The following is a 25,207-nucleotide window of genomic DNA, read 5'->3' as shown; positions in this document are numbered from 1 at the left end:
ATAGCTAATAAGATGGGCTTTCTAAAAATATGGCAACATTGCTTTCTAGGTTGTATACTTTGGCCGCTAGAGGACCGCAAAGTTAACCAATATGTTGATTACTTTTCTAGTACATCTCATCATTCAAACTTAAATTACTCACTTATTTGGTTCACTTTATATACAGTTTTATATACTATTGGATAGCTAATAAAATGGGCTTTCTAACGATATGGCAACATTGCATTTTACGTTGCATAGTTCAGCCGCTAGAGGCCTACTAAAGTAACCGAATTTTTTGCGCCTTTTTTGTACACCAGTCTATTCAATCTTAAATTACTTACTTATTTGGTCCACCTTATATATAGTTTTATATATCATTAGAAAGCTAATAAAACGTGCTTTCTAAAAATATGGAAACATTGCTTTGTAGGTTGTATACTTTGGCCGCTAGAGGACCGCAAAGTTAACCAATATGTTGATTACTTTTCTAGTACATCTCATCATTCAAACTTAAATTACTCACTTATTTGGATCACTTTGTATACAGTTTTATATACTATTGGATAGCTAATAAAATGGGCTTTCTAACGATATGGCAACATTGCATTTTACGTTGCATAGTTCAGCCGCTAGAGGGCTTCTAACGTGACCGATTTTTTTTGCACCTTTTTTGTACACCAGTCTATTCAAACTTAAATTACTCACTTATTTGGTACACACTGTATCTAGTTTTATCTGTCATTGAATAGCTAATAAGATGGGCTTTCTAAAAATATGGAAACATTGCTTTGTAGGTTGTATATTTTGGCCGCTAGAGGACCGCAAAGTTAACCAATATTTTGATTACTTTTCTAGTACATCTGATCATTCAAACTTAAATTACTCACTTATTTGGATCACTTTGTATACAGTTTTATATATTATTGGATAGCTAATAAAATGGGCTTTCTAACGATATGGCAACATTGCATTTTACGTTGCATAGTTCAGCCGCTAGAGGCCTACTAAAGTAACCGAATTTTTTGCGCCTTTTTTGTACACCAGTCTATTCAATCTTAAATTACTTACTTATTTGGTCCACCTTATATATAGTTTTATATATCATTAGAAAGCTAATAAAACGTGCTTTCTAAAAATATGGAAACATTGCTTTGTAGGTTGTATACTTTGGCCGCTAGAGGACCGCAAAGTTAACCAATATGTTGATTACTTTTCTAGTACATCTCATCATTCAAACTTAAATTACTCACTTATTTGGATCACTTTGTATACAGTTTTATATACTATTGGATAGCTAATAAAATGGGCTTTCTAACGATATGGCAACATTGCATTTTACGTTGCATAGTTCAGCCGCTAGAGGGCTTCTAACGTGACCGATTTTTTTTGCACCTTTTTTGTACACCAGTCTATTCAAACTTAAATTACTCACTTATTTGGTACACACTGTATCTAGTTTTATCTGTCATTGAATAGCTAATAAGATGGGCTTTCTAAAAATATGGAAACATTGCTTTGTAGGTTGTATATTTTGGCCGCTAGAGGACCGCAAAGTTAACCAATATTTTGATTACTTTTCTAGTACATCTGATCATTCAAACTTAAATTACTCACTTATTTGGATCACTTTGTATACAGTTTTATATATTATTGGATAGCTAATAAAATGGGCTTTCTAACGATATGGCAACATTGCATTTTACGTTGCATAGTTCAGCCGCTAGAGGGCTACTAAAGTAACCGAATTTTTTGCGCCTTTTTTGTACACCAGTCTATTCAATCTTAAATTACTTACTTATTTGGTCCTCCTTATAGATGGCTTTATATATCATTGGAAAGCTAATAAAATGTGCTTTCTAAATATATGGCAACATTGCTTTGTAGGGAGCATACTTTGGGCGCTAGAGGACCGCAAATTTAACCAATATTGTGATTACTTTTCTAGTACATCTGATCATTCAAACTTAAATTACTCACTTATTTGGTTCACTTTGTATACAGTTTTATATACTATTGGATAGCTAATAAAATGGGCTTTCTAACGATATGGCAACATTGCATTTTACGTTGCATAGTTCAGCCGCTAGAGGGCTTCTAACGTGACCGATTTTTTTGCACCTTTTTTGTACACCAGTCTATTCAAACTTAAATTACTCACTTATTTGGTACACACTGTATCTAGTTTTATCTGTCATTGAATAGCTAATAAGATGGGCTTTCTAAAAATATGGAAACATTTCTTTCTAGGTTGCATACTTTGGCCGCTAGACCGCAAATTTAACCAGTATTTTGAATACTTTTCTAGTACATCTGATCATTCAAACTTAAATTACTCACTTATTTGGTTCACTTTGTATACAGTTTTATATACTATTGGATAGCTAATAAAATGGGCTTTATAACGATATGGCAACATTGCATTTTACGTTGCATAGTTCAGCCGCTAGAGGACCGCAAAGTTAACCAATATTTTGATTACTTTTCTAGTACATCTCATCATTCAAACTTAAATTACTCACTTATTTGGATCACTTTGTATACAGTTTTATATACTATTGGATAGCTAATAAAACGGGCTTTCTAACGATATGGCAACATTGCATTTTACGTTGCATAGTTCAGCCGTTAGAGGGCTTCTAAAGTGTAAATTTTCCTATCATAATAGTTAAAAACTTGAAAATTTTCTTGATACTTACATTTCCAGTTTTCCTAACCAACTTTTCAACTCTCTAATGAATTTTCTTGTTCAAATTGGTGAAACTAAAGTAAAAATTTAAAATCTGACTTAAAATTGTCAATTTTCCTAATCAGAATACTTGAAATTAAAGTTGAAAACTTGAAAATTGACCTGGCAGTTACATTTAAAGTTTTCCACATCAATTTGTAGCTTTTAATTGATTTTTCTTGTTTAAAATGATGAAACTAAAGTTATAATAAGATAACTGACTTAACATAGTCAATTTTCCTGATCAGAATACTTGAAATTAAAGTTGGAAACTTGAAAAACGTGTTGATACTTACATTTCCAGGTTTCCTAACCAACTTTGTAACTCTCTAGTGAATTTTCTTGTTCAAATTTGTGAAACTAAAGTAAAAGTTTAAAATCTGACTTAAAATTGTCAATTTTCCTAATCAGAATACTTGATATTAAAGTAGTAAACTTGAAAATTGACGTGGCAGTTACATTTAAAGTTTTCCACATCAATTTGTAGCTTTTAATTGATTTTTCTTGTTTAAAATGATGAAACTAAAGTTATAATACGATAATTGACTTAACCTAGTCAATTTTCCTGATCAGAATACTTGAAATTAAAGTTGGAAGCTTGAAAAAAACATTTTTGAATCTTCCAGCTATTCTAATACAGTAACAATATGTCCCCAACCAAAGACAAATGGAAGTTACGTCATTATCTGCTTTTTTGGTGTGTCAACAATGTTCCAGCAGATATTTTGGCCCACTGGAATGACAGATTTCAAAAGCCAAACACGAATTTGTTACAGTGGGGGTGAAGGGGATCAGGCAGGACAAAATAAGTCACATTCCAAACGTACAAAATCATTAAACTTAAGTATGGTTCGGCCCATTGATAATGGGGTCAACAATGACTTAGTATATAACAAACTTATGGGCGAGATACGTGTAGATTCACGAAAAGGTGTGCTTAATTGTTGCCAAGAGCCAACCATAGCGAGTTTTGCATGGGCGTAGGCCACATGGGTTCAGTTGCCGTTAAAATTTCGCTTTAAGCCCCGTTTTACTGATTGATGGTTATCTAACCCATTCTCAGTCAGATCGTTTCATTCAGCACGCCAGAAAGGTTAGACGTTTAGGCTAAACACACTGACCGCCTTATAATCGTAAATTCCAAAATAATGAGCGATTAAAGTACCCGGCGTTACTAAATAGGTACCCGCAAAACAAATTACGATATGGTTGCTTTAATGAGAAGTCGAATTTCTTGACAATACCAATTTAACGCGCTCTAGCGGCCAAACGGTCCAACTTAGCAGTGCCCGCTCAACGTCACGTGATAGCCCCATTCATTTCCCACCTACGATCATCTGATGTGTCTATACGGAATGTTTCAAATAATCCAGTTATTCGCGATTTTTTGGAAAAATGCACCGAAAAGTTGTCCAAATGAATGAGTCCACTCTAGGACACTACTCATTAGACTGGTACGTCACAACTGTCAAAAAAATGCCCATAAAGCTATAAAACATCTTCTGTTCACCATAAGGCAAGTAAACTGACTCTATTTTGATTCTTCAAGGTTTTGAGAGCAAAATTTGACAGTTTTGACGTATCTGACAGTTGTCACAGCACTCTAGGACACTATTAATTATATTGGTACGTCACAACTGTCAAAATAACGACCATAAAACTATAAAACATATTCTGTTCATTATAAGGCAAGTAAACTGACTCTATTTTGATTCTTCAAGGTTTTGAGAGCAAAATTTGACTGGTTTGACGTATCTGACAGTTGTCACAGCACTCTAGGACACTACTCATTAGACTGGTACGTCACAACTGTCAAAAAAATGCCCATAAAGCTATAAAACATCTTCTGTTCACCATAAGGCAAGCAAACTGACACTATTATGATTATTCAAGGTTTTGAGAGCAAAATTTGACAGTTTTGACGTATCTGACAGTTGTCACAGCACTCTAGGACACTATTAATTACATTGGTACGTCACAACTGTCAAAATAACGGCCATAAAACTGTAAAACATATTCTGTTCATTATAAGGTAAGTAAACTGACTCTATTTTGATTATTCAAGGTTTTGAGAGCAAAATTTGACTGGTTTGACGTATCTGACAGTTGTCAAAGCACTCTAGGACACAATTCACTAGACTGGTACGTCACAACTGTCAAAAAAATGCCCATAAAACTATAAAACATCTTCTGTTCACCATAAGGCAAGTAAACTGACTCTATTTTGATTCTTCAAGGTTTTGAGAGCAAAATTTGACAGTTTTGACGTATCTGACAGTTGTCACAGCACTCTAGGACACTACTCATTAGACTGGTACGTCACAACTGTCAAAAAAATGCCCATAAAGCTATAAAACATCTTCTGTTCACCATAAGGCAAGTAAACTGACTCTATTTTGATTCTTCAAGGTTTTGAGAGCAAAATTTGACAGTTTTGACGTATCTGACAGTTGTCACAGCACTCTAGGACACTATTAATTATATTGGTACGTCACAACTGTCAAAATAACGACCATAAAACTATAAAACATATTCTGTTCATTATAAGGCAAGTAAACTGACTCTATTTTGATTCTTCAAGGTTTTGAGAGCAAAATTTGACTGGTTTGACGTATCTGACAGTTGTCACAGCACTCTAGGACACTACTCATTAGACTGGTACGTCACAACTGTCAAAAAAATGCCCATAAAGCTATAAAACATCTTCTGTTCACCATAAGGCAAGCAAACTGACACTATTATGATTATTCAAGGTTTTGAGAGCAAAATTTGACAGTTTTGACGTATCTGACAGTTGTCACAGCACTCTAGGACACTATTAATTACATTGGTACGTCACAACTGTCAAAATAACGGCCATAAAACTGTAAAACATATTCTGTTCATTATAAGGTAAGTAAACTGACTCTATTTTGATTATTCAAGGTTTTGAGAGCAAAATTTGACTGGTTTGACGTATCTGACAGTTGTCAAAGCACTCTAGGACACAATTCACTAGACTGGTACGTCACAACTGTCAAAAAAATGCCCATAAAACTATAAAACATCTTCTGTTCACCATAAGGCAAGTAAACTGACTCTATTTTGATTCTTCAAGGTTTTGAGAGCAAAATTTGACTGGTTTGACGTATCTGACAGTTGTCACAGCACTCTAGGACACTACTCATTAGACTGGTACGTCACAACTGTCAAAAAAATGCCCATAAAGCTATAAAACATCTTCTGTTCACCATAAGGCAAGTAAACTGACTCTATTTTGATTCTTCAAGGTTTTGAGAGCAAAATTTGACAGTTTTGACGTATCTGACAGTTGTCACAGCACTCTAGGACACTACTCATTAGACTGGTACGTCAAAACTGTCAAAATAACGACCATAAAACTATAAAACATATTCTGTTCACCATAAGGCAAGTAAACTGACTCTATTTTGATTTTTCAAGGTTTTGAGAGCAAAATTTGACAGTTTTGACGTATCTGACAGTTGTCACAACACTCTAGGACACTACTAATTAGACTAGTATGTCACAACTGTCAAACTAAACGGCCATAAAGCTATAAAACATATTCTGTCCATTACAAGACAAGTAAACTGATTCTACTTGGACTCATTGAGCTGTTCAATGCAATCTTTCACATATTTGACAATTTTGACGTGTGTCAGAGTTGTCACACGTTACTGGGACACTATTTGACGTCAGTACTGTCAAACTAAACGGCCATAAAGCTATAAAACATATTCTGTCCATTACAAGACAAGTAAACTGATTCTACTTTGACTCATTGAGCAGTTCAATGCAATCTTTCACATATTTGACAATTTTGACGTGTGTCAGAGTTGTCACACGTTACTGGGACACCATTTGACGTCAGTACTGTCAAACTAAACGGCCATAAAGCTATAAAACATATTCTGTCCATTACAAACCAAGTAAACTGATTCTACTTGGACTCATTGAGCTGTTCAATGCAATCTTTCACATATTTGACAATTTTGACGTGTGTCAGAGTTGTCACACGTTACTGGGACACTATTTGACGTCAGTACTGTCAAACTAAACGGCCATAAAGCTATAAAACATATTCTGTCCATTACAAGACAAGTAAACTGATTCTACTTTGACTCATTGAACTGTTCAGTGCAATCTTTCACATATTTGACAATTTTGACGTGTGTCAGAGTTGTCACACGTTACTGGGACACCATTTGACGTCAGTACTGTCAAACTAAACGGCCATAAAGCTATAAAACATATTCTGTCCATTACAAGACCAGTAAACTGATTCTACTTTGACTCATTGAACTGTTCAATGCAATCTTTCACATATTTGACAATTTTGACGTGTGTCACAGTTGTCACACGTTACTGGGACACTATTTGACGTTAGTACTGTCAAAATAAACGGCCATAAAGCTATAAAACATATTCTGTCCATTACAAACCAAGTAAACTGATTCTACTTGGACTCATTGAGCTGTTCAATGCAATCTTTCACATATTTGACAATTTTGACGTGTGTCAGAGTTGTCCCACGTTACTGGGACACCATTTGACGTCAGTACTGTCAAACTAAACGGCCATAAAGCTCTAAAACATATTCTGTCCTTTACAAACCAAGTAAACTGATTCTACTTTGACTCATTGAACTGTTCAATGCAATCTTTCACATATTTGACAATTTTGACGTGTGTCACAGTTGTCACACGTCACTGGAACACCATTTGACTTCAGTCCTGTCAAACTAAACGGCCATAAAGCTATAAAACATATTCTGTCCATTACAAGACCAGTAAACTGATTCTACTTTGACTCATTGAACTGTTCAATGCAATCTTTCACATATTTGACAATTTTGACGTGTGTCACAGTTGTCACACGTTACTGGGACACCATTTGACGTCAGTACTGTCAAACTAAACGGCCATAAAGCTCTAAAATATATTCTGTCCATTACAAGACAAGTAAACTGATTCTACTTTGACTCATTGAGCAGTTCAATGCAATCTTTCACATATTTGACAATTTTGACGTGTGTCAGAGTTGTCACACGTTACTGGGACACCATTTGACGTCAGTACTGTCAAACTAAACGGCCATAAAGCTATAAAACATATTCTGTCCATTACAAACCAAGTAAACTGATTCTACTTGGACTCATTGAGCTGTTCAATGCAATCTTTCACATATTTGACAATTTTGACGTGTGTCACAGTTGTCACACGTTACTGGGACACCATTTGACGTCAGTACTGTCAAACTAAACGGCCATAAAGCTATAAAACATAGTCTGTCCATTACAAGATAAGTAAACTGATTCTACTTTGACTCATTGAACTGTTCAGTGCAATCTTTCACATATTTGACAATTTTGACGTGTGTCACAGTTGTCACACGTCACTGGGACACCATTTGACGTCAGTACTGTCAAAATAACGGCCATAAAGCTATAAAAGATGTTCTGTCCTTAATCGTGAACTGTCACAAGTAAACTGACTCTACTTTGACTCATCGAGCTGTTCAATGCATAGTTTGACAAGTTTGACGGTATTGACAGGTGTCACTGCTTAGTAAACTGTTACGTCACCGCTCTTTAAACCACGACCATGAAGCTATAAAACGTATTATGTTCATTATAGACTCTGAGTGGTTGACAGTTGTCAGGTGTGAAACAAAAAGTGGTTGTACACTTTTTTCTGGCATTTTTGGGGTAACAGACATTTTGTTTCAGGTCACGGTGGGGTAAATCAATTGGGCGGCGTGTTCGTAAATGGGCGGCCACTTCCGGACGTGGTCAGGCAACGAATAGTCGAACTGGCCCACAACGGAGTCCGGCCCTGTGATATTTCGAGACAGTTACGAGTTTCGCACGGATGCGTTTCGAAAATTTTGTCCAGGTAAGGCCCTGGAACTTTTTTTTTTTTTTCTAAAAATATCTACTGAATACCCTCCATTCATACGCATTTCCCATAACACGTGTGCAAGAATTAGACAAAGTGTTATTTAAGATCTGCCGTCGTTTGATCTCTGGATCTTTTTTCGACACGTGCGAAATATTACACCGTTTCGGTCGTTAAAAATCGTATTTTAAATCATCCAATGTGGCAACGTTAATGAAGCTTAGCACTTTTGTGCCTATGTAAAGGGAAAAATTTGGAAATCCAGCAAACCAACCAGAAATTTACAAAAAAACAGCTTTTATTTCTATTTGTCATGGTTTTTTGTCCTGAGTGGATAAGGGAATGTTTTAGGTTAGGTTGGGCACTGTTTTAAATTACCAACCTAACCTAATTTAACCTAAACCTAACCTAACCTAAAACATGAATTGCTTATCCACTCAGTTTGCGGAAATGGTTTCCGTAACTTTAACCGTTTTCGAAATATTCGACTTTTTTTGAAAATTGCTTTCAAATTTTGAAAATCCCATATCTCCGTCATTTTTGGGATTTCAGTGACTGTAAAAATATCAAAATTTTTGTCTCGAACTGATCTTTCACCTCGTGCTCTCCGCAACACGATTGAACATATACAGAGTGTGTAAAAAATAAAAGAAAAAACAGTTAAAATGAATACTAACGCTCTGTCAGTTGTGGCCGCGTTTACCCCCTTAAAGTGGGTGTAAACCTAGTCCCTTAGATGCAGAAAGTCATTTTGAACATTTTTGGTCTCTAGCAAAATTTTTGTAACTCTTACCGTTTCTGAGATATTCGACTTTTTTGACTTTTATTCTCGAAATTATCCAAAAATTTTGAAAATTCCGTATCTCCGTTATTTTTGGGGTTTTAGCGACTGTAAAAAATTCAAAATGTTGGTCTTGAACTGATCTTTCACCTCATGCTCTCCGCAACACGATTAAACATATACAAAGTGTTCAAAAAATAAAAGAAAAAAACAGTTAAATTTGATACTAACACTCTGCCAGTTGTGGCCGCGTTTACCCACTTGAAGTGGGTGTAAATCTAGTCCCTTAGAAGCAGAAAGTCATTCTGAACATTTTTGGTCTCTAGAAAAATTTTTGTAACTCTTACCGTTTCTGAGATATTCGACTTTTTTGACTTTTATTTTCGAAATTATCTAAAAATATTGAAAATTTCGTATTTCCGCCATTTTTTGGAGTTTCAGCGACATTAAAAATCTCAAAATGTTTGCCTTGAACTGCTCTTTCACTTCGTATTATCCGCAACAAGATTGAACATATACAGAGTGTCCAAAAAAATAAAAGAAAAAACAGTTAAATTTGACACCAACGCTAAGCTAGTTGTGACTGCGTTTACCCCCTTAAAATGGGTGTAAACCTAGTCCATTAGATGCAGAAAGTTATTCGGAACATTTTTGGTATCTTGAAAAATTTCCGTTACTTTAACCGTTTCCGAAATATTCGACTTTTTTTGAAAATTGTTTACAAATTTTGAAAACTCCTTATCTCCGCCATTTTTGGAGTTTCAGCGAGTGTAAAAATCTTAAAATGTTGGTTTTGAGCAGTACTTTCACCCAGTGCTAACCGCAACACGATTGAACATATACAGGGTGTCCAAAAAAATTAAAGAAAAAACAGTTAAATTTGATTCTAATGTTCTGCGCGTTATGTCCGCGTTTACACGGTTTGAAGTGGGTGTAAACCTAACCCATTAAGTGTAAAATGTCATTCTGAACATTTTTGGTATCTAGCAAAATTTCTGTATCTCCCACCGTTTCCGAGATATCCGACTATTTTTCTTTTTTTTTTTTAATTTGTATCCAAAATTATATTTTCATAGTTTCGGTTATTTTTCAAATTTCAAAAGTCAAAGATGACATTTAAAAGTGTCAAAAGTTGAACCATAAAGTGTTGCCAAACGTCTAAATTTTATGTTAAAAATAAAAAGTGACATTTGGAATTGTTAAAAGTCAAAAAAGCGCCAAAAGTTCAAATTTGATGGCAAAAATTAAAAATTTGTTAAAAACGTCAAAAACTGCAAGTTTACGTTTTCAAAAATAAAAATATGACAACTAGAAGTGTCAAAAGTTCAAATTTGTTGTTAAAAATGACAAAAGTGAAAAGTGACACTGAAAAGCATTAAAAGTCCAAATTTGTTGACAAAAATAAAAAATTAGTTGAAAACGTCAAAAGGAGCAAGTTTGAGTTTTCAAAATTAAAAATAAAACAACTGGGAGTGGGGAAAGTCCAAATTTGTTGTTAAAAATGACAAAAGTGAAAAGTGACACTGAAAAGCGTTTAAAATCAAGTTAAAAGTATCAAAAACCTAAATTTGATGTCAAAATTACAAATTTACACTCAAAAATGTTAAGAGTGAAAATATCAAAGTGTCAAAATTAAAAAATGGCAGTTATAAGAGTTAAAAATTGAAATTTTGATTAAAAAACATATAATAACACCTAAAAATGTCAAAAGCCGTAGTTTTATGTCAAAATCAAAAACTCACAATTTGAAATTCACAAGGTAAAAATAATACAGAAAAATGTCAAAAACTAAAAAGTGTTAAAATTTGCACCTAAAAGTGTCAAAACCTTGAGTTTGATGTCACAAAATCAGAAACAATAGTCAGAAACGTCAAAAATAAAAAAAAATGATACTAAACAGTGTCAAAAGTAAAACTTTGATTAATTTGACTTTGAAAGACTATAAATCAGTGTTTTTTTGGTTTTTTGAGTCTTTAGTTGAAAACCTTTAACAATGTATACAAAAATTACAAAATTATACCAGAAAAACTACCTGAAAAAACTTTCTTTGAGGTATTTTGATGCTAAATATCAAAACCACTTTATGTTTAAAACACAAAGTGATATTCATCAATATCACATGTGTACAGTACTCTGTGTATTTTAATTCCGCACTGAATTAAGTCAGAAAAGTGTCATAAAACAAATATATAGGGTGTCCCAAGTTTTAACACAAATTTTCTATACCTGCAGAAAGTTTTTTGCAGCTTTTTTCACACTTCGGACACCCTGTTTGTTACAGTAAGATCTGTCCCTAACTTAAGACACATTTAAAGGTAATTTAGTTAAAATTCAGTCATGTAGCCATTTTTGATCTGAATAAATTACAAAAACAAGCAAAATTTGAAACAAAATTACATTGCATGGAAACACTCCCCTAAAAAAGATATTTGTCATATTTTTGTGAAGGGGACAAAAATGAACCTATGTCCCGGCATTGCGGCTTTTTTAATGCAGTTCCGGCACAAGGGCGCTGGAAAGTGGATTTAGTGCCGTTTTATTCACATGAAAAATGAAATAAGGAAAAAAATAAATCATTTCCGCAAACTGAGTGGATCAGCAAAGGTTTTAGGTTAGGTAGGCCACCGTTTTAAATGTTTTGTATATTTTTTAAATTAAATGTTTTTCTTTTTAATTTTGTTTTTAATTTTAACACTTTTTCACTCTTAACATTTTTGAGTGTAAATTTGTAATTTTTCCATCAAATTTAGGTTTTTAATACTTTTAGAGGCGAATTTAAACTCTTTTCAGTGATATTTTTAACTTTTGTAATTTTTAACAACAAATTTGGATATTTGACACTTCTAGTTGTCTTATTTTTAATTTTGAAAACTCAAACTTGCCCCTTTTGACATTTTCAACTAATTTTTTATTTTTGTCAACAAATTTGGACTTTTAATGCTTTTCAGTGTCACTTTTCACTTTTGTCATTTTTAACAACAAATTTGGACTTTCCACACTCCCAGTTGTCTTATTTTTATTTTTGAAAACTCAAACTTGCAGTTTTTGACGTTTTCAACTAATTTTTTATTTTTGCCATCAAATTTGAACTTTTGGCGCTTTTTTGACTTTTAACAATTCCAAATGTCACTTTTCATTTTTAACATAAAATTTAGACTTTTGACAACCACTTTATGGTTGAACTTTGACACTTTTAAATGTCATCTTTGACTTTTGAAATTTGAAAAGTAACCGAAATACTGAATATATAATTTTGCAGACAAATTAAAAAAAAAAAGAAAAATAGTTGGATATCTCGGAAACGGTGGGAGATACAAAAATTTTGCTAGATACCAAAAATGTTCAGAATGACATTTTACACTTAGTGGGTTAGGTTTACACCCACTTCAAACCGGGTAAACGCGGACACAACGCGCAGAACATTAGTATCAAATTTAACAGTTTTTCTTTAATTTTTTTGGACACCCTGTATAAGTTCAATCGTGTTGCGGTTAGCACTAGGTGAAAGTACTGTTCAAAACGAACATTTTAAGATTTTTACAGTCGCTGAAACTCCAAAAATGGCGGAGATAAGGAATTTTTTCAAAATTTTTAAACAATTTTTAAAAAAAGTTGAATATTTCGGAAACGGTTAAAGTTACGGAAATTTTTCAGGAGATCAAAAATGTTCAAAATAACTTTCTGCGCCTAGTAGACTAGGTTTACACTCAGACAAAGCTGAGTAAACTTGATCACAACTGGCAGAGCGTTAGTTATAAATGTAACTGTTTTTTCTTTAATTTTTTTGGACACCCTGTATATGTTCAATCGTGTTTCAGATAACACGAGGTGAAAGATCAGTTCAAGACGAACATTTTGAGTTTTTTACTGTCGCTGGAAGTCCAAAAAATGGCGGAAATACAAAATTTTCAAAATTTTTAGATAATTTCGAAAATAAAAGTAAAAAATGTGGAATATCTCAGAAACGCTAGGAGTTACAAAAATTTTGCTAGGGATCAAAAATGTTCAGAATGACTTTCTGCATCTAATGGACTAGGTTTACACCCACTTCAAGTGGGTAAACGCGGCCACAACTGGCAGAGCGTTAGTATTAAATTTAACTGTGTTTCTTTTATTTTTTTGAACACCCTGTATATGTTCAATCGTGTTGCAAATAACACGAGGTGAAATATCAGTTCAAAACGAACATTTTGAGTTTTTTACTGTCGCTGTAAGTCCAAAAAATGGCGGAAATATGAAATCTGTCTTTCTGGCAGTTCAAACTTTGACACCGCTTTTCTATGTGACTGTACTAAATTTTGTAGTGTTTTTTAAGGTTATTTAATAGGAAATTGAACGAGGATTTCAAAAATGTGATTAAAACAGTAATTTTCTTAACCCAAACGGGTAGAATTTTGACTTGGCAACACTGCTCATCGAAGCTGTAAAAGTAACAAAAATGCTCAAAAGCAATACAGTTCTAAGACTAAACAAATCTTTTTGGGGTAAGATTGCGAGGTTTGGCAACGCTGTTTGAAATCGCCAACTGTTTTGGTAAGCCACTGGTAAAAAAGGCTAATAAAACCCACACAAACTAACCCAATCAGCTTCTCCCTGCCAACCGCAAATTAATAAACCCGCCCCTGTTCGTCTCTTTCAGTTAATGAGAGAAAATATGAATCCGTCACGGTGCCGATGCCAGAACCGCACCCTCAACTCGATCAAATAATGTTGTTTTCGAAATAATTCGATTATTGTGCCGCGTATTAGCCGAAATGATATCACAAAGGGGCTGTTCGGATGCAGATCCCTCGGGAAAGATGGAGTCCCTGAAAGGAAATCTGTCCAGGCCCGGATTGGGTTCGTAAATCCTGCAGGAGTGGGAAGGCAAAAGTTGTCTCGATCCTGACCTGGTTTAGGAATTTCAGTCACATAATAACAACAAAAGCAGTCGGGGGTGAATTAGGACGTAAACATAAACCAGAAGGAGATGATTTCAATACCTCCTGCACTACTCTCCTCTCGTCCCTCCCTCCAATTGGGGAAAAGTGTTTGTGGATTCTACAGGGTGGTCCAGTTTTAAATGTCAATAATTCACCAATCCATAGCCAATTAAAAAATAAGTTGACATTCATTATGTCATTTTCCTAAAAAGTGCTTCCTAAGGAAAATACAGTCCATCAAATTTCTGTTTAAAAAATCGTTTTTTTTTTGTCATAACTGTCAGACCGTTGGAGCAATATTGATCAAATTTGGAACAAGCCCTTTATTACACGTTATTAAGGTCAAAGACCCAAAACTAACCTAACCCAACTTAAAAATCTTGGAAACGGAAAATTCACTTAAGAAGTTAAAAAAATATTATTGTAGCCAGTTTTCATAGTTTCCAGACAAACTAAAAGACTTTAGTTTTGAAAATTGAATTAGAAAAGATAAAAATTTCAGAAGCTTAAAAATTGTGTTTGTAACCAGTTTTCATGCAAATCGAGAGACTTTAATACTAAAAATTGACTTGTAGACATAAAAACTACTTTTTCAAGAATTTGTTACTACAAATTCATATATTTATACCTTAAAAATTGACTTGAACCCCAAAATGTAACTAAACTAATTAAAAGTGACATCAGAAGCTTAAAATTTGCATTTGAAGTAAGTTTTCATAATTTGAAGACAAATTTCAATATTTTAGTCTTGAAAATAGTCTTAGATGCAAGACATTGACATTAGGACAGTCAAGGACAAAATCGCCTGTAAAACCCATTTGGGGTTAGAAAATGACTGTTTTAAGCACATTTTTGAAATCCTCATTAAATTTCCTATTTATTAACCTTAAAAAACACTACAAAATTTAGTACAGTCATATAGAAAAGCGGTGTCAAAGTTTAAACTGCCAGAAAGACAATTTTTAAAGACAGTCAAGGACAAATTCACCCGTAAAACCCACTTGGGGTAAGAAAATGACTGTTTTAAGCACATTTTTGAAATCCTCATTAAATTTCCTATTAAATAAACTGAAAAAACACTACAAAATTTAGTACAGTCACATAGAAAAGCAGTATCAAAGTTTGAACTACCAGAAAGACAGTTTTCAAAGACAGTCAAGTACAAAATCGCCTGTTAAACTCATTTGGGGTTAGAAAATTGCTGTTTTAAGAACATTTTTGAAATCCTCATTAAATTTTCTATTAAATAACCTGAAAAAACACTACAAAATGTAATACAGTCACATAGAAAAGCGGTGTCAAAGTTTGAACTGTCAGAAACACAGTTTGAAAGGACAATCAGGACGCTGTAAAATCCACTTGGAGTGAGAAAATTACTGTTTTAAGCACATTTTTGAAATCCTCATTAAATTTTCTATTAAATAACCTTAAAAAACACTACAAAATTTAGTACAGTCACATAGAAAAGCGGTGTCAAAGTTTAAACTGCCAGAAAGACAGTTTGAAAGGACAGTCAGGGACAAAATCGCCTGTAAAAAACCCACAGGGAGTGCGAAAATGACACTTTTAAGCACATTTTTGAAATCCTCATTTAATTTCCTATTCAAAAACCTAAAAAAACACTACAAAATTTAGTACAGTCACATAGAAAAGCGGTAAAGTTTGAACTGACAGAAAGACAGTTTAAAAAAACAGTCAGGTAGAAAATCACCTGTAAAACCCACTTGGGGTGAGGAAATGACAGTTTTAAGCACATTTTTGAAATCCTTATTAAATTTCCTATTAAATAACGTGAAAAAACACTACAAAATATTATAAAGTCAGGGAGAAAGGTGGTGTCAAAATTTGAACTGTCAAAAACATAGTTTGAAAGGACAGTCAGGGACATAATTACCTGTAAAACCCACTTGGGGTAAGAAAATGACTGTTTTAAGCACATTTTTGAAATCCACTTTAAATTTCCTATTCAAAAACCTTAAAAAAACACTACAAAATTTAGTACAGTCACATAGAAAAGCGGTGTCAAAGTTTGAATTGCCAGAAAGATATTTTGAAAAGACAGTCAGGGACAAAATTGAATTTAAAACCCACTTGCGGTAAGAAAATTACTGTTTTAAGCACATTTTTGAAATCCTCATTAAATTTCCTATTCAATAACCTTAAAAAATACTACAAAACTTCGTACAGTCACATAGAAAAGCGGTGTCACAGTTTGAACTGCCAGAAAGACAGTTTTCAAAGACAGTCAAGGACAAAATCGCATGTAAAACCCATTTGGGGTAAGAAAATGACTTTTTTAAGCACATTTTTGAAATCCTCATTAAATTTCCTATTCAACAACCTAAAAAACATCTCAAAATTTAGTACAGTCACATAGAAAAACGGTGACAAAGTTTGAACTGCCAGAAAGACGGTTTAAAAAAAACAGTCAGGTAGAAAATCACCTGTAAAACCCATTTGGGGTAAGAAAATTACCGTTTTAACGGCAGACCTGGCAACATTGTCATAGAGTCGTATTTGATATAAAACTCCTGGTGGAGCCTGCTCAGGGAGCTCAAAAACAAAAATGTATGTGAATTTTACAACCTTAATGATTTCAAACAATATCATCCCAAACATCCAATTGTGATGCGAATTTTCCCCAGACCTGGGGAATTTTTCCTCGACCTGGCAACGCCGATTTTAATGATAATTCAGAATCGTACCTTTCGGGGGTCCAATTAAAAGTGGAGAATCATAGAGCACTGAACTAATTTAAACTCGTTGATCGCATTGTCAATCTACGATTCGCCTGCTTTAATTTGATTGTAAACAGATATTGTTGTTATTCTGATAGCATCTCTCGTTTCCAATCTTTTTTTTTTTTTTTTCGATTCCATGTTGGATCTAATTAACCAAGTTTGATGGGTTAAAAGGTAAATGTACTAAAGGAATTTGGTGCGTTTGGGTGTTAAAGAAAGTTTCCTTAGCGATTTTAGTTTTTGGAGAATAACTTCCTTCTGACGACTCTGAGGGCTTAATGCCCCTCTTAGGTTTTTGTAGGGAATTAAATTTTCTACAATTTTTGTCTCTTAACATTTTCCGGAATTTTGCCGTCTAACCGAGTTATGGGGGGTTTTAGGACACTCAGACACTGTGCGCCCACTCAGCAAATATCTCCCTTCTGAGGCCCTTAAGGACAAAACGTCTCTCTAAGGTTTTGGTAGAGAATTTGACAAGCTACAATTTTTCCCTTTACACTTTTTCTGAATTCTGTCAAGGAAAAAAAATACTAAAACTTCTCAGGCACATTAGGAAATTTTCAAATATTCGCTCGATATCGAAGGAAAATCGAAAGTGTTTGGTCCGCATTTTTCTGCACATTTCCCTGACTTTTCCTTAAAGTGTATCCCGGAACGGGGGGGCTTTGGCCCCCCCCACCCCATTCCTTCCCTTATCCCTTTTTCCCTCCCCCAAAGGCGCACTAACAGGATCACACGACCTGCTGGTAATGTTTTCCCGGTTTTTTTCAGCAAGATGCGCACCACGTAATACATTTTTATTTACGGTTTTCCATCTGTCATAACTTAAAAACTGTCAAATTTCACTCCATGAAGCTATAAAGCTACAAAACTTGCTTAAAAGCAATACAATCAATGTGAAACGTATTATTAAGCATTTTATAGTTTTATGGGTGGTTTTTTGACAGTTGTGACATGTAACTGTCTATTTTGGACAAATTTAAATCTGTCACAATGGTGTCGACTGTCAAATACCACAAAAACTGTCAAAGTTCACTTCATGAAGCTATAAAACTACAAAACTTGCTTAAAAGCAATACAATCAGTGTGAAACGTATTATTAAGCATTTTATAGTTTTATGAATGGTTTTTTGACATTTGTGACGTGTAACTGTCTGTTGTGGACATATTTCAATCTGTCACATTGGTGGTAACTGTCAAATACAACGTCATAAAGCTGTCAAACTGTGAAACATTACTTAAAAGTACTACAATCAGCACAAATCACATTTAAGGCTGGTTTATAGGTTTGTGGATACAATGTTGACAGTTCTTACATACAAATGTATGTTTTTGACAGAATTGAATCTGTTACAGACCTGTCAACTGTCAAAATCGGATCCATAGAGCTATTAAACTTAACACACCACAAAAGCGTTTAAATTAGTCTGGAACTATGTTAAATACACTTTATAGCTTCATAAAAGTTAATTCTGATGGGTATCACGTCTATTCTGGGCAAATTTAAATCTGTCATAATGGTGTCGACTGTCAAATACCACAAAAACTGTCAAATTTCACTCCATGAAGCTATAAAACTACAAAACTTGCTTAAAAGCAATACAATCAGTGTGAAACGTATTATTAAACATTTTATAGTTTTATGAGTGGTTTTTTGACAGTTGTGACATGTAACTGTCTGTTGTGGACATATTTCAAATCTGTCACAATGGTGTCGACTGTCAAATACCACAAAAACTGTCACAGTTCACTTCATGAAGCTATAATACTACTAAACTTGCTTAAGAGAGCAATACAATCAGTGTGAAACGTATTATTAAGCATTTTATAGTTTTATGGCTTGTTTTTTGACAGTTGTGACGTGTAACTGTCTGTTGTGGACATATTTCAATCTGTCACAATGGTGTCGACTGTCAAATACCGCTCCATAAAGCTATAAAACAACAAAACTTGCTTAAAAGCAATACAATCAGTGTGAAACGTATTATTAAGCATTTTATAGTTTTATGGGTTGTTTTTTGACAGTTGTGAGGTGTAACTGTCTGTTGTGGACATCTTTCAATCTGTCACAATGGTGTCGACTGTCAAATACCGCTCCATAAAGCTATAAAACAACAAAACTTGCTTAAAAGCAATACAATCAGTGTGAAACGTATTATTAAGCATTTTATAGTTTTATGGGTTGTTTTTTGACAGTTGTGACGTGTAACTGTCGGTTGTGAACATATTTCAATCTGTCACAATGGTGTCGACTGTCAAATACCACAAAAACTGTCAAATTTCACTCCATGAAGCTATAAAACTACAAAACTTGCTTAAAAGCAATACAATCAGTGTGAAACGTATTATTAAGCATTTTATAGTTTTATGGGTTGTTTTTTGACAGTTGTGACGTGTAACTGTCGGTTGTGAACATATTTCAATCTGTCACAATGGTGTCGACTGTCAAATACCACAAAACTGTCAAAGTTCACTCCATGAAGCTATCAAACTGTGAAACATTACTTGAAAATACTACAATCAGCACAAATCACATTTAAGGCTGGTTTATAGGTTTATGGATACAATTTTGACATTTCTGACATACAAATGTATGTTTTTGACAGAATTCAATCTGTTACAGACCTGTCAACTGTCAAAATCGGATCCATAGCGCTATTAAACTTAACACACCACAAAAGCGTTTAAATTAGTCTGGAACTATGTTAAATACACTTTATAGCTTCATAAAAGTTAACTCTGATGGGTATCACGTCTATTCTGGACAAATTCAAATCTGTCACAATGGTGTCGATTGTCAAATACCAAAAAAACTGTCAAATTTCAATCCATGAAGCTATAAAACTACCAAACTTGCGCTTAAAAGCAATACAATCAGTGTGAAACGTATTATTAAGCATGTTATAGGTTTATGGGTGGTTTTTTGACAGTTGTGACATGTAACTGTCTGTTGTGGACATCTTTCAAATCTGTCACAATGGTGTCGACTGTCAAATACCACAAAAACTGTCAAATTTCACTCCATGAAGCTATAAAGCTACCAAACTTGCTTAAAAGCAATACAATCAGTGTTAAACGTATTATTAAGCATTTTATAGTTTTATGAGTTGTTTTTTGACAGTTGTGAGGTGTAACTGTCTGTTGTGGACATCTTTCAATCTGTCACAATGGTGGTAACTGTCAAATACCACTCCATGAAGCTATCAAACTGTGAAACGTTACTTAAAAGTACCACAATCAGCACAAATCACATTTAAGCCTGGTTTATAGGTTTATGGATACAATTTTGACATTTCTGATATACAAATGTATGTTTCTGACAGAATTCAATCTGTTACAGACCTGTCAACTGTCAAAATCGGATCCATAAAGCTATTAAACTTAACACACCACAAAAGCGTTTAAATTAGTCTGGAACTATGTTAAATACACTTTATAGCTTCATAAAAGTTAATTCTGATGGGTATCACGTTTATTTTGGACAAATTTAAATCTGTCACAATGGTGTCGACTGTCAAATACCACAAAAACTGTCAAATTTCACTCCAAGAAGCTATAAAACAACGAAACTTGCTTAAAAGCAATACAATCAGTGTGAAACGTATTATTAAGCATTTTATAGTTTTATGAGTGGTTTTTTGACAGTTGTGACATGTAACTGTCTGTTTTGGACATATTTCAATCTGTCACAATGGTGGTAACTGTCAAATACCACTCCAAAAAGCTATAAAACTGTGAAACATTACTTAAAAGTACTACAATCAGCACCAATCACATTTAAGGCTAGTTTATAGGTTTGTGGATACAATTTTGACAGTTCTTACATACAAATGTATGTTTTTGACAGAATTCAATCTGTTACAGACCTGTCAACTGTCAAAATCGGATCCATAGAGCTATTAAACTTAACACACCACAAAAGCGTTTAAATTTGTCTGGAACTATGTTAAATACACTTTATAGCTTCATAAAAGTTAATTCTGATGGGTATCACGTCTATTCTGGACAAATTTAAATCTGTCACAATGGTGTCGACTGTCAAATACCACAAAAACTGTCAAATTTCACTCCATGAAGCTATAAAACTACAAAACTTGCTTAAAAGCAATACAATCAGTGTGAAACGTATTATTAAGCATTTTATAGTTTTATGAGTGGTTTTTTGACAGTTGTGACGTGTAACTGTCTGTTGTGGACATATTTCAAATCTGTCACAATGGTGTCGACTGTCAAATACCACAAAAACTGTCAAATTTCACTCCATGAAGCTATAAAACTACAAAACTTGCTTAAAAGCAATACAATCAGTGTGAAACGTATTATTAAGCATTTTATAGTTTTATGGGTTGTTTTTTGACAGTTGTGACGTGTAACTGTCTGTTGTGGACATATTTCAATCTGTCACAATGGTGGTAACTGTCAAATATCATTCCATGAAGCTATAAAGGTACACAACTTGCTTAAAATCCCTGTCATAGTTAATTCAGTGGTAAATCATATTAAATGCTGGTTTATAGGTCCATGAGTATAAATTGGACAGTAATGACGTATATCTTTTTATTTTGATCATATTTCAAATCTGTCATAATCTTGAAAACTGTCAAAATCCTTGCCATAAAGCTATAAAATGACAAAACTTTCTTAAAAGTGATAGAATCGGTTAAAATGCATGTTAAATGGTTTTTTAGAGCTCCATGAGCAGGATTTTTGACAGATGGGACGTGATACGGTTTTCTCGGTACGTCAAAATACTGCAAACTGTCAAATTCCACTCCATGAAGCTATAAAACTTAAAAGAAACCAGTACAGTTCTAAATTATTTCAATTTTAATTTCAACTTGTTCTGGTCAGTCTTCGACTGACATTTGACATTCATTTCTTTGATCACGTGATGTAATTTAGAATTATTTTTATAAATATACAGGGTGATTCAAAACCCCAGTTGTTTTTAAATTCTCCACGAAATTCTCAAAAATTTTTTTTTTTTTAAATATTTTTGGACTAATTTTACTCCATCGTTCACCCTGTACAGTTTCGTATGATTTACTGGTCTGTTCTTTATCAGTGGAATGCTTAGAATGTACTATACCATATGAGTGTGTGGTAATATACACTTACATTCTTACATACCAGAGTAATGAGACAAATGCCTGTCAACATATTGTTAAGGACTGGTTTTTCCACCTCCGGATAAGTTTAACCTTAAGAAAATTTCTATGTAGAAATGACAGAATTGACCAATGCTGATCACACTGTTTCTTCTGGAAATTATCCTGCACTAAGTGAACTATACAGGGTGTCCACAATTTGAATTTTTTTTTTCGGTTAACATATTCAAAAATTGAATCCTCAAATATGTAATAGATGGAACCTTTTCGATGCTTCCAGGTATTATGAGACTGGCAGTTTTAAGGCGGGTGTGATTGGCGGTTCAAAGCCGAAAGTTGCCACCCCACCGGTGGTGGATGCCATCGCCAACTATAAAAGGGAGAATCCCACCATGTTTGCCTGGGAAATCCGGGATCGGCTTTTGGCCGAAGGAATTTGCTCGCAGGACAATGTACCGAGCGTTTCGTCCATAAATAGGTAAGTTTACTTGCGAAAAGTTTGTTCACCCTGTATACACGAAAACAAAGAGAGTTCATTTAGGGAAATTGGCATTTTTTGACTTACCAAAAGCTAGTAAGGTATAAAATTGCATGAAACTTACCAGACTTTAAGTGGATTTGTCCGTTTCAATTGCAATTTGTGTTAGGCCATTTTAGACCATATTTACTTGATTTTCTTCTAACTGACACTTTGAAATTTTAATTGTTTTTTGAACACCCTGTATATGTTTAATCGTTTTGCGGTTAGCACGAAGTTAAAAATCAGTTCAAGAGGAACATTTTGAGCTTTTTACAGTTGCTAAAACTCCAAAAATGACGGAGATACAACATTTTCAAAATTTTGATGCATTTTCCAAAAAAAAAGTTTTAAAAATTGAATATCTCAAAAACGGTGAGAGTTACGAAAATTTTTCAAGAGACCAAAAATGTTCAGAATAACTTTCTGGTCAGAGTGGACTAGGTTTACACCCACTCAGAGCTGAGTAAACGCGGTCACAATTTTCAAAGCGTTAGTATCAAACTTAACGTTTTTTTTTTTTGTTTTTTGAACACCCTGTATATGTTCAATCGTTTTCTTGTTAGCTCGAAGTGGAAAAGCAGGTCAAAATTAACATTTTGAGCTTTTTACGGCCGCTAAATCCCCAAAAATGACGGAGATATATCAATTTCAAAATTTTGATGCAATTTCCAAAAAAAAAGTTTTAAAAATCGAATATCTCGAAAACGGTGAGAGTTACGAAAATTTTGCGAGAGATCAAAAATGTTCAGAATAACTTTCTGGTCAGAGTGGACTAGGTTTACACCCACTCAGAGCTGAGCAAACGCGGTCACAATTTTCAAAGCGTTAGTATCAAATTTAACGTTTTTTTTTTTTGTTTTTTGAACACCCTGTATATGTTCAATAGTTTTGCGGTTTGCTCGAAATGAAAAAGGAGTTCAAGACGAACATTTTGAGCTTTTTACAGTTGATGAAACTCCAAAAATGGCGAAGATACGGAATTTTCAAAATTTGTAAACAATTTTCAAAAAAAAATTGAAAAAAGTTCCAATATCTCGAGAACGGTTAGAGTTACAAAAGTTCTTCAAGAGATCAAAAATGTTCAGAATGACTTTTTGCAACCAGTTGACTAGGTTTACACTCTCTTAAAACCAGGTAAACGCGGTCACAATTTTCAAAGTGTTAGTATCAAACTTAACGGTTTTCCTTTATGTTTTTTTGAACACCCTGTATAAGTGCAACCGCATTTCGGTTAGCAGCAGATTAAAGAGCACTTCAATGCGAACATTTTGAGGTTTTTTTCCACTCGCTAAAACTCCAAAAATGGCGGAGATACGGAATTTTCAAAATTTGTAAGAAATTTTCAAAAAATAGTTGAAAAAAGTCCCAATATCTCGAAAACGGTGAGAGTTACGAAAATGTTTCAAGAGACCAAAAATGTTCAGAATAACTTTCTGGACCCTGTGGACTAGGTTTACACCCACTCAGAGCTGAGTAAATGCGGTCACAATTTTCAAAGCGTTAGTATCAAACTTAACGTTTTTTTTTTTTTTTGTTTTTTGAACACCCTGTATATGTTCAATCGTTTTCTTGTTAGCTCGAAGTGGAAAAGCAGGTCAAAATTAACATTTTGAGCTTTTTACGGCCTCTGAAATCCCAAAAATGACGGAGATATAACATTTTCAAAATTTTCATGCATTTTCCAAAAAAAAAGTTTTAAAAATTGAATATCTCAAAAACGGTGAGAGTTACGAAAATTTTTCAAGAGACCAAAAATGTTCAGAATAACTTTCTGGTCAGAGTGGACTAAGTTTACACCCACTCAGAGCTGAGTAAACGCGGTCACAACTAGCAGAGCGTTAGTATCAAATTTAACTTTTTTTTTTTGTTTTTTGAACACCCTGTATATGTTCAATCGTTTTCTTGTTAGCTCAAAGTGGAAAAGCAGGTCAAAATGAACATTTTGAGCTTTTTACGGCCGCTGAAATCCCAAAAATGACGGAGATATAACAATTTCAAAATTTTGATGCAATTTCCAAAAAAAAAGTTTTAAAAATTGAATATCTCCAAAACGGTGAGAGTTACGAAAATTTTTCAAGAGACCAAAAATGTTCAGAATAACTTTCTTGTCAGAGTGAAGTAGGTTTACACCCACTCAGAGCTGAGTAAATGCGGTCACAATTTTCAAAGCATTAGTATCAAATTTAACGTTTTCCTTTTTTGTTTTTTGAACACCCTGTATATCTTCAATCGTTTTCTTGTTAGCTCGAAGTGGAAAAGCAGGTCAAAATAAACATTTTGAGCTTTTTACGGCCTCTGAAATCCCAAAAATGACGGAGATATAACATTTTCAAAATTTTCATGCATTTTCCAAAAAAAAAGTTTTAAAAATTGAATATCTCAAAAACGGTGAGAGTTACGAAAATTTTTCAAGAGACCATAAATGTTCAGAATAACTTTCTGGTCAGAGAGGACTAGGTTTACACCCACTCAGAGCTGAGCAAACGCGGTCACAATTTTCAAAGCGTTAGTATCAAATTTAACGGTTTTTC

The 25,207-nt window shown here is 33.9% G+C and overlaps 1 protein-coding gene across 7 annotated transcripts in view; it reads left to right on the top strand.

The window, feature by feature from the left end:
• Positions 1-25,207, top strand: part of sv (paired box protein shaven) — a 215,024-nt gene that overhangs the window by 142,649 nt on the left and 47,168 nt on the right. For 4 of the 7 annotated variants that reach the window (XM_081987657.1, XM_081987661.1, XM_081987660.1 and 1 more), the window contains 2 exons: positions 8,436-8,601; positions 22,413-22,634. In XM_081987657.1, coding sequence (XP_081843783.1) covers positions 8,436-8,601; positions 22,413-22,634 — 388 coding nt within the window. The remainder of the gene's footprint in view (positions 1-8,435; positions 8,602-22,412; positions 22,635-25,207) is intronic. The other 3 variants (XM_081987659.1, XM_081987662.1, XM_081987664.1) reach the window with 2 other exon arrangements.

Source organism: Ips typographus, linkage group LG10 (genome assembly GCF_016097725.1).
Source record: "Ips typographus isolate SLU linkage group LG10, UJ_Ityp_2.0, whole genome shotgun sequence".
NCBI lineage: Eukaryota > Metazoa > Arthropoda > Insecta > Coleoptera > Curculionidae > Ips > Ips typographus.
This window is presented reverse-complemented; position numbering and strand designations above follow the sequence as displayed.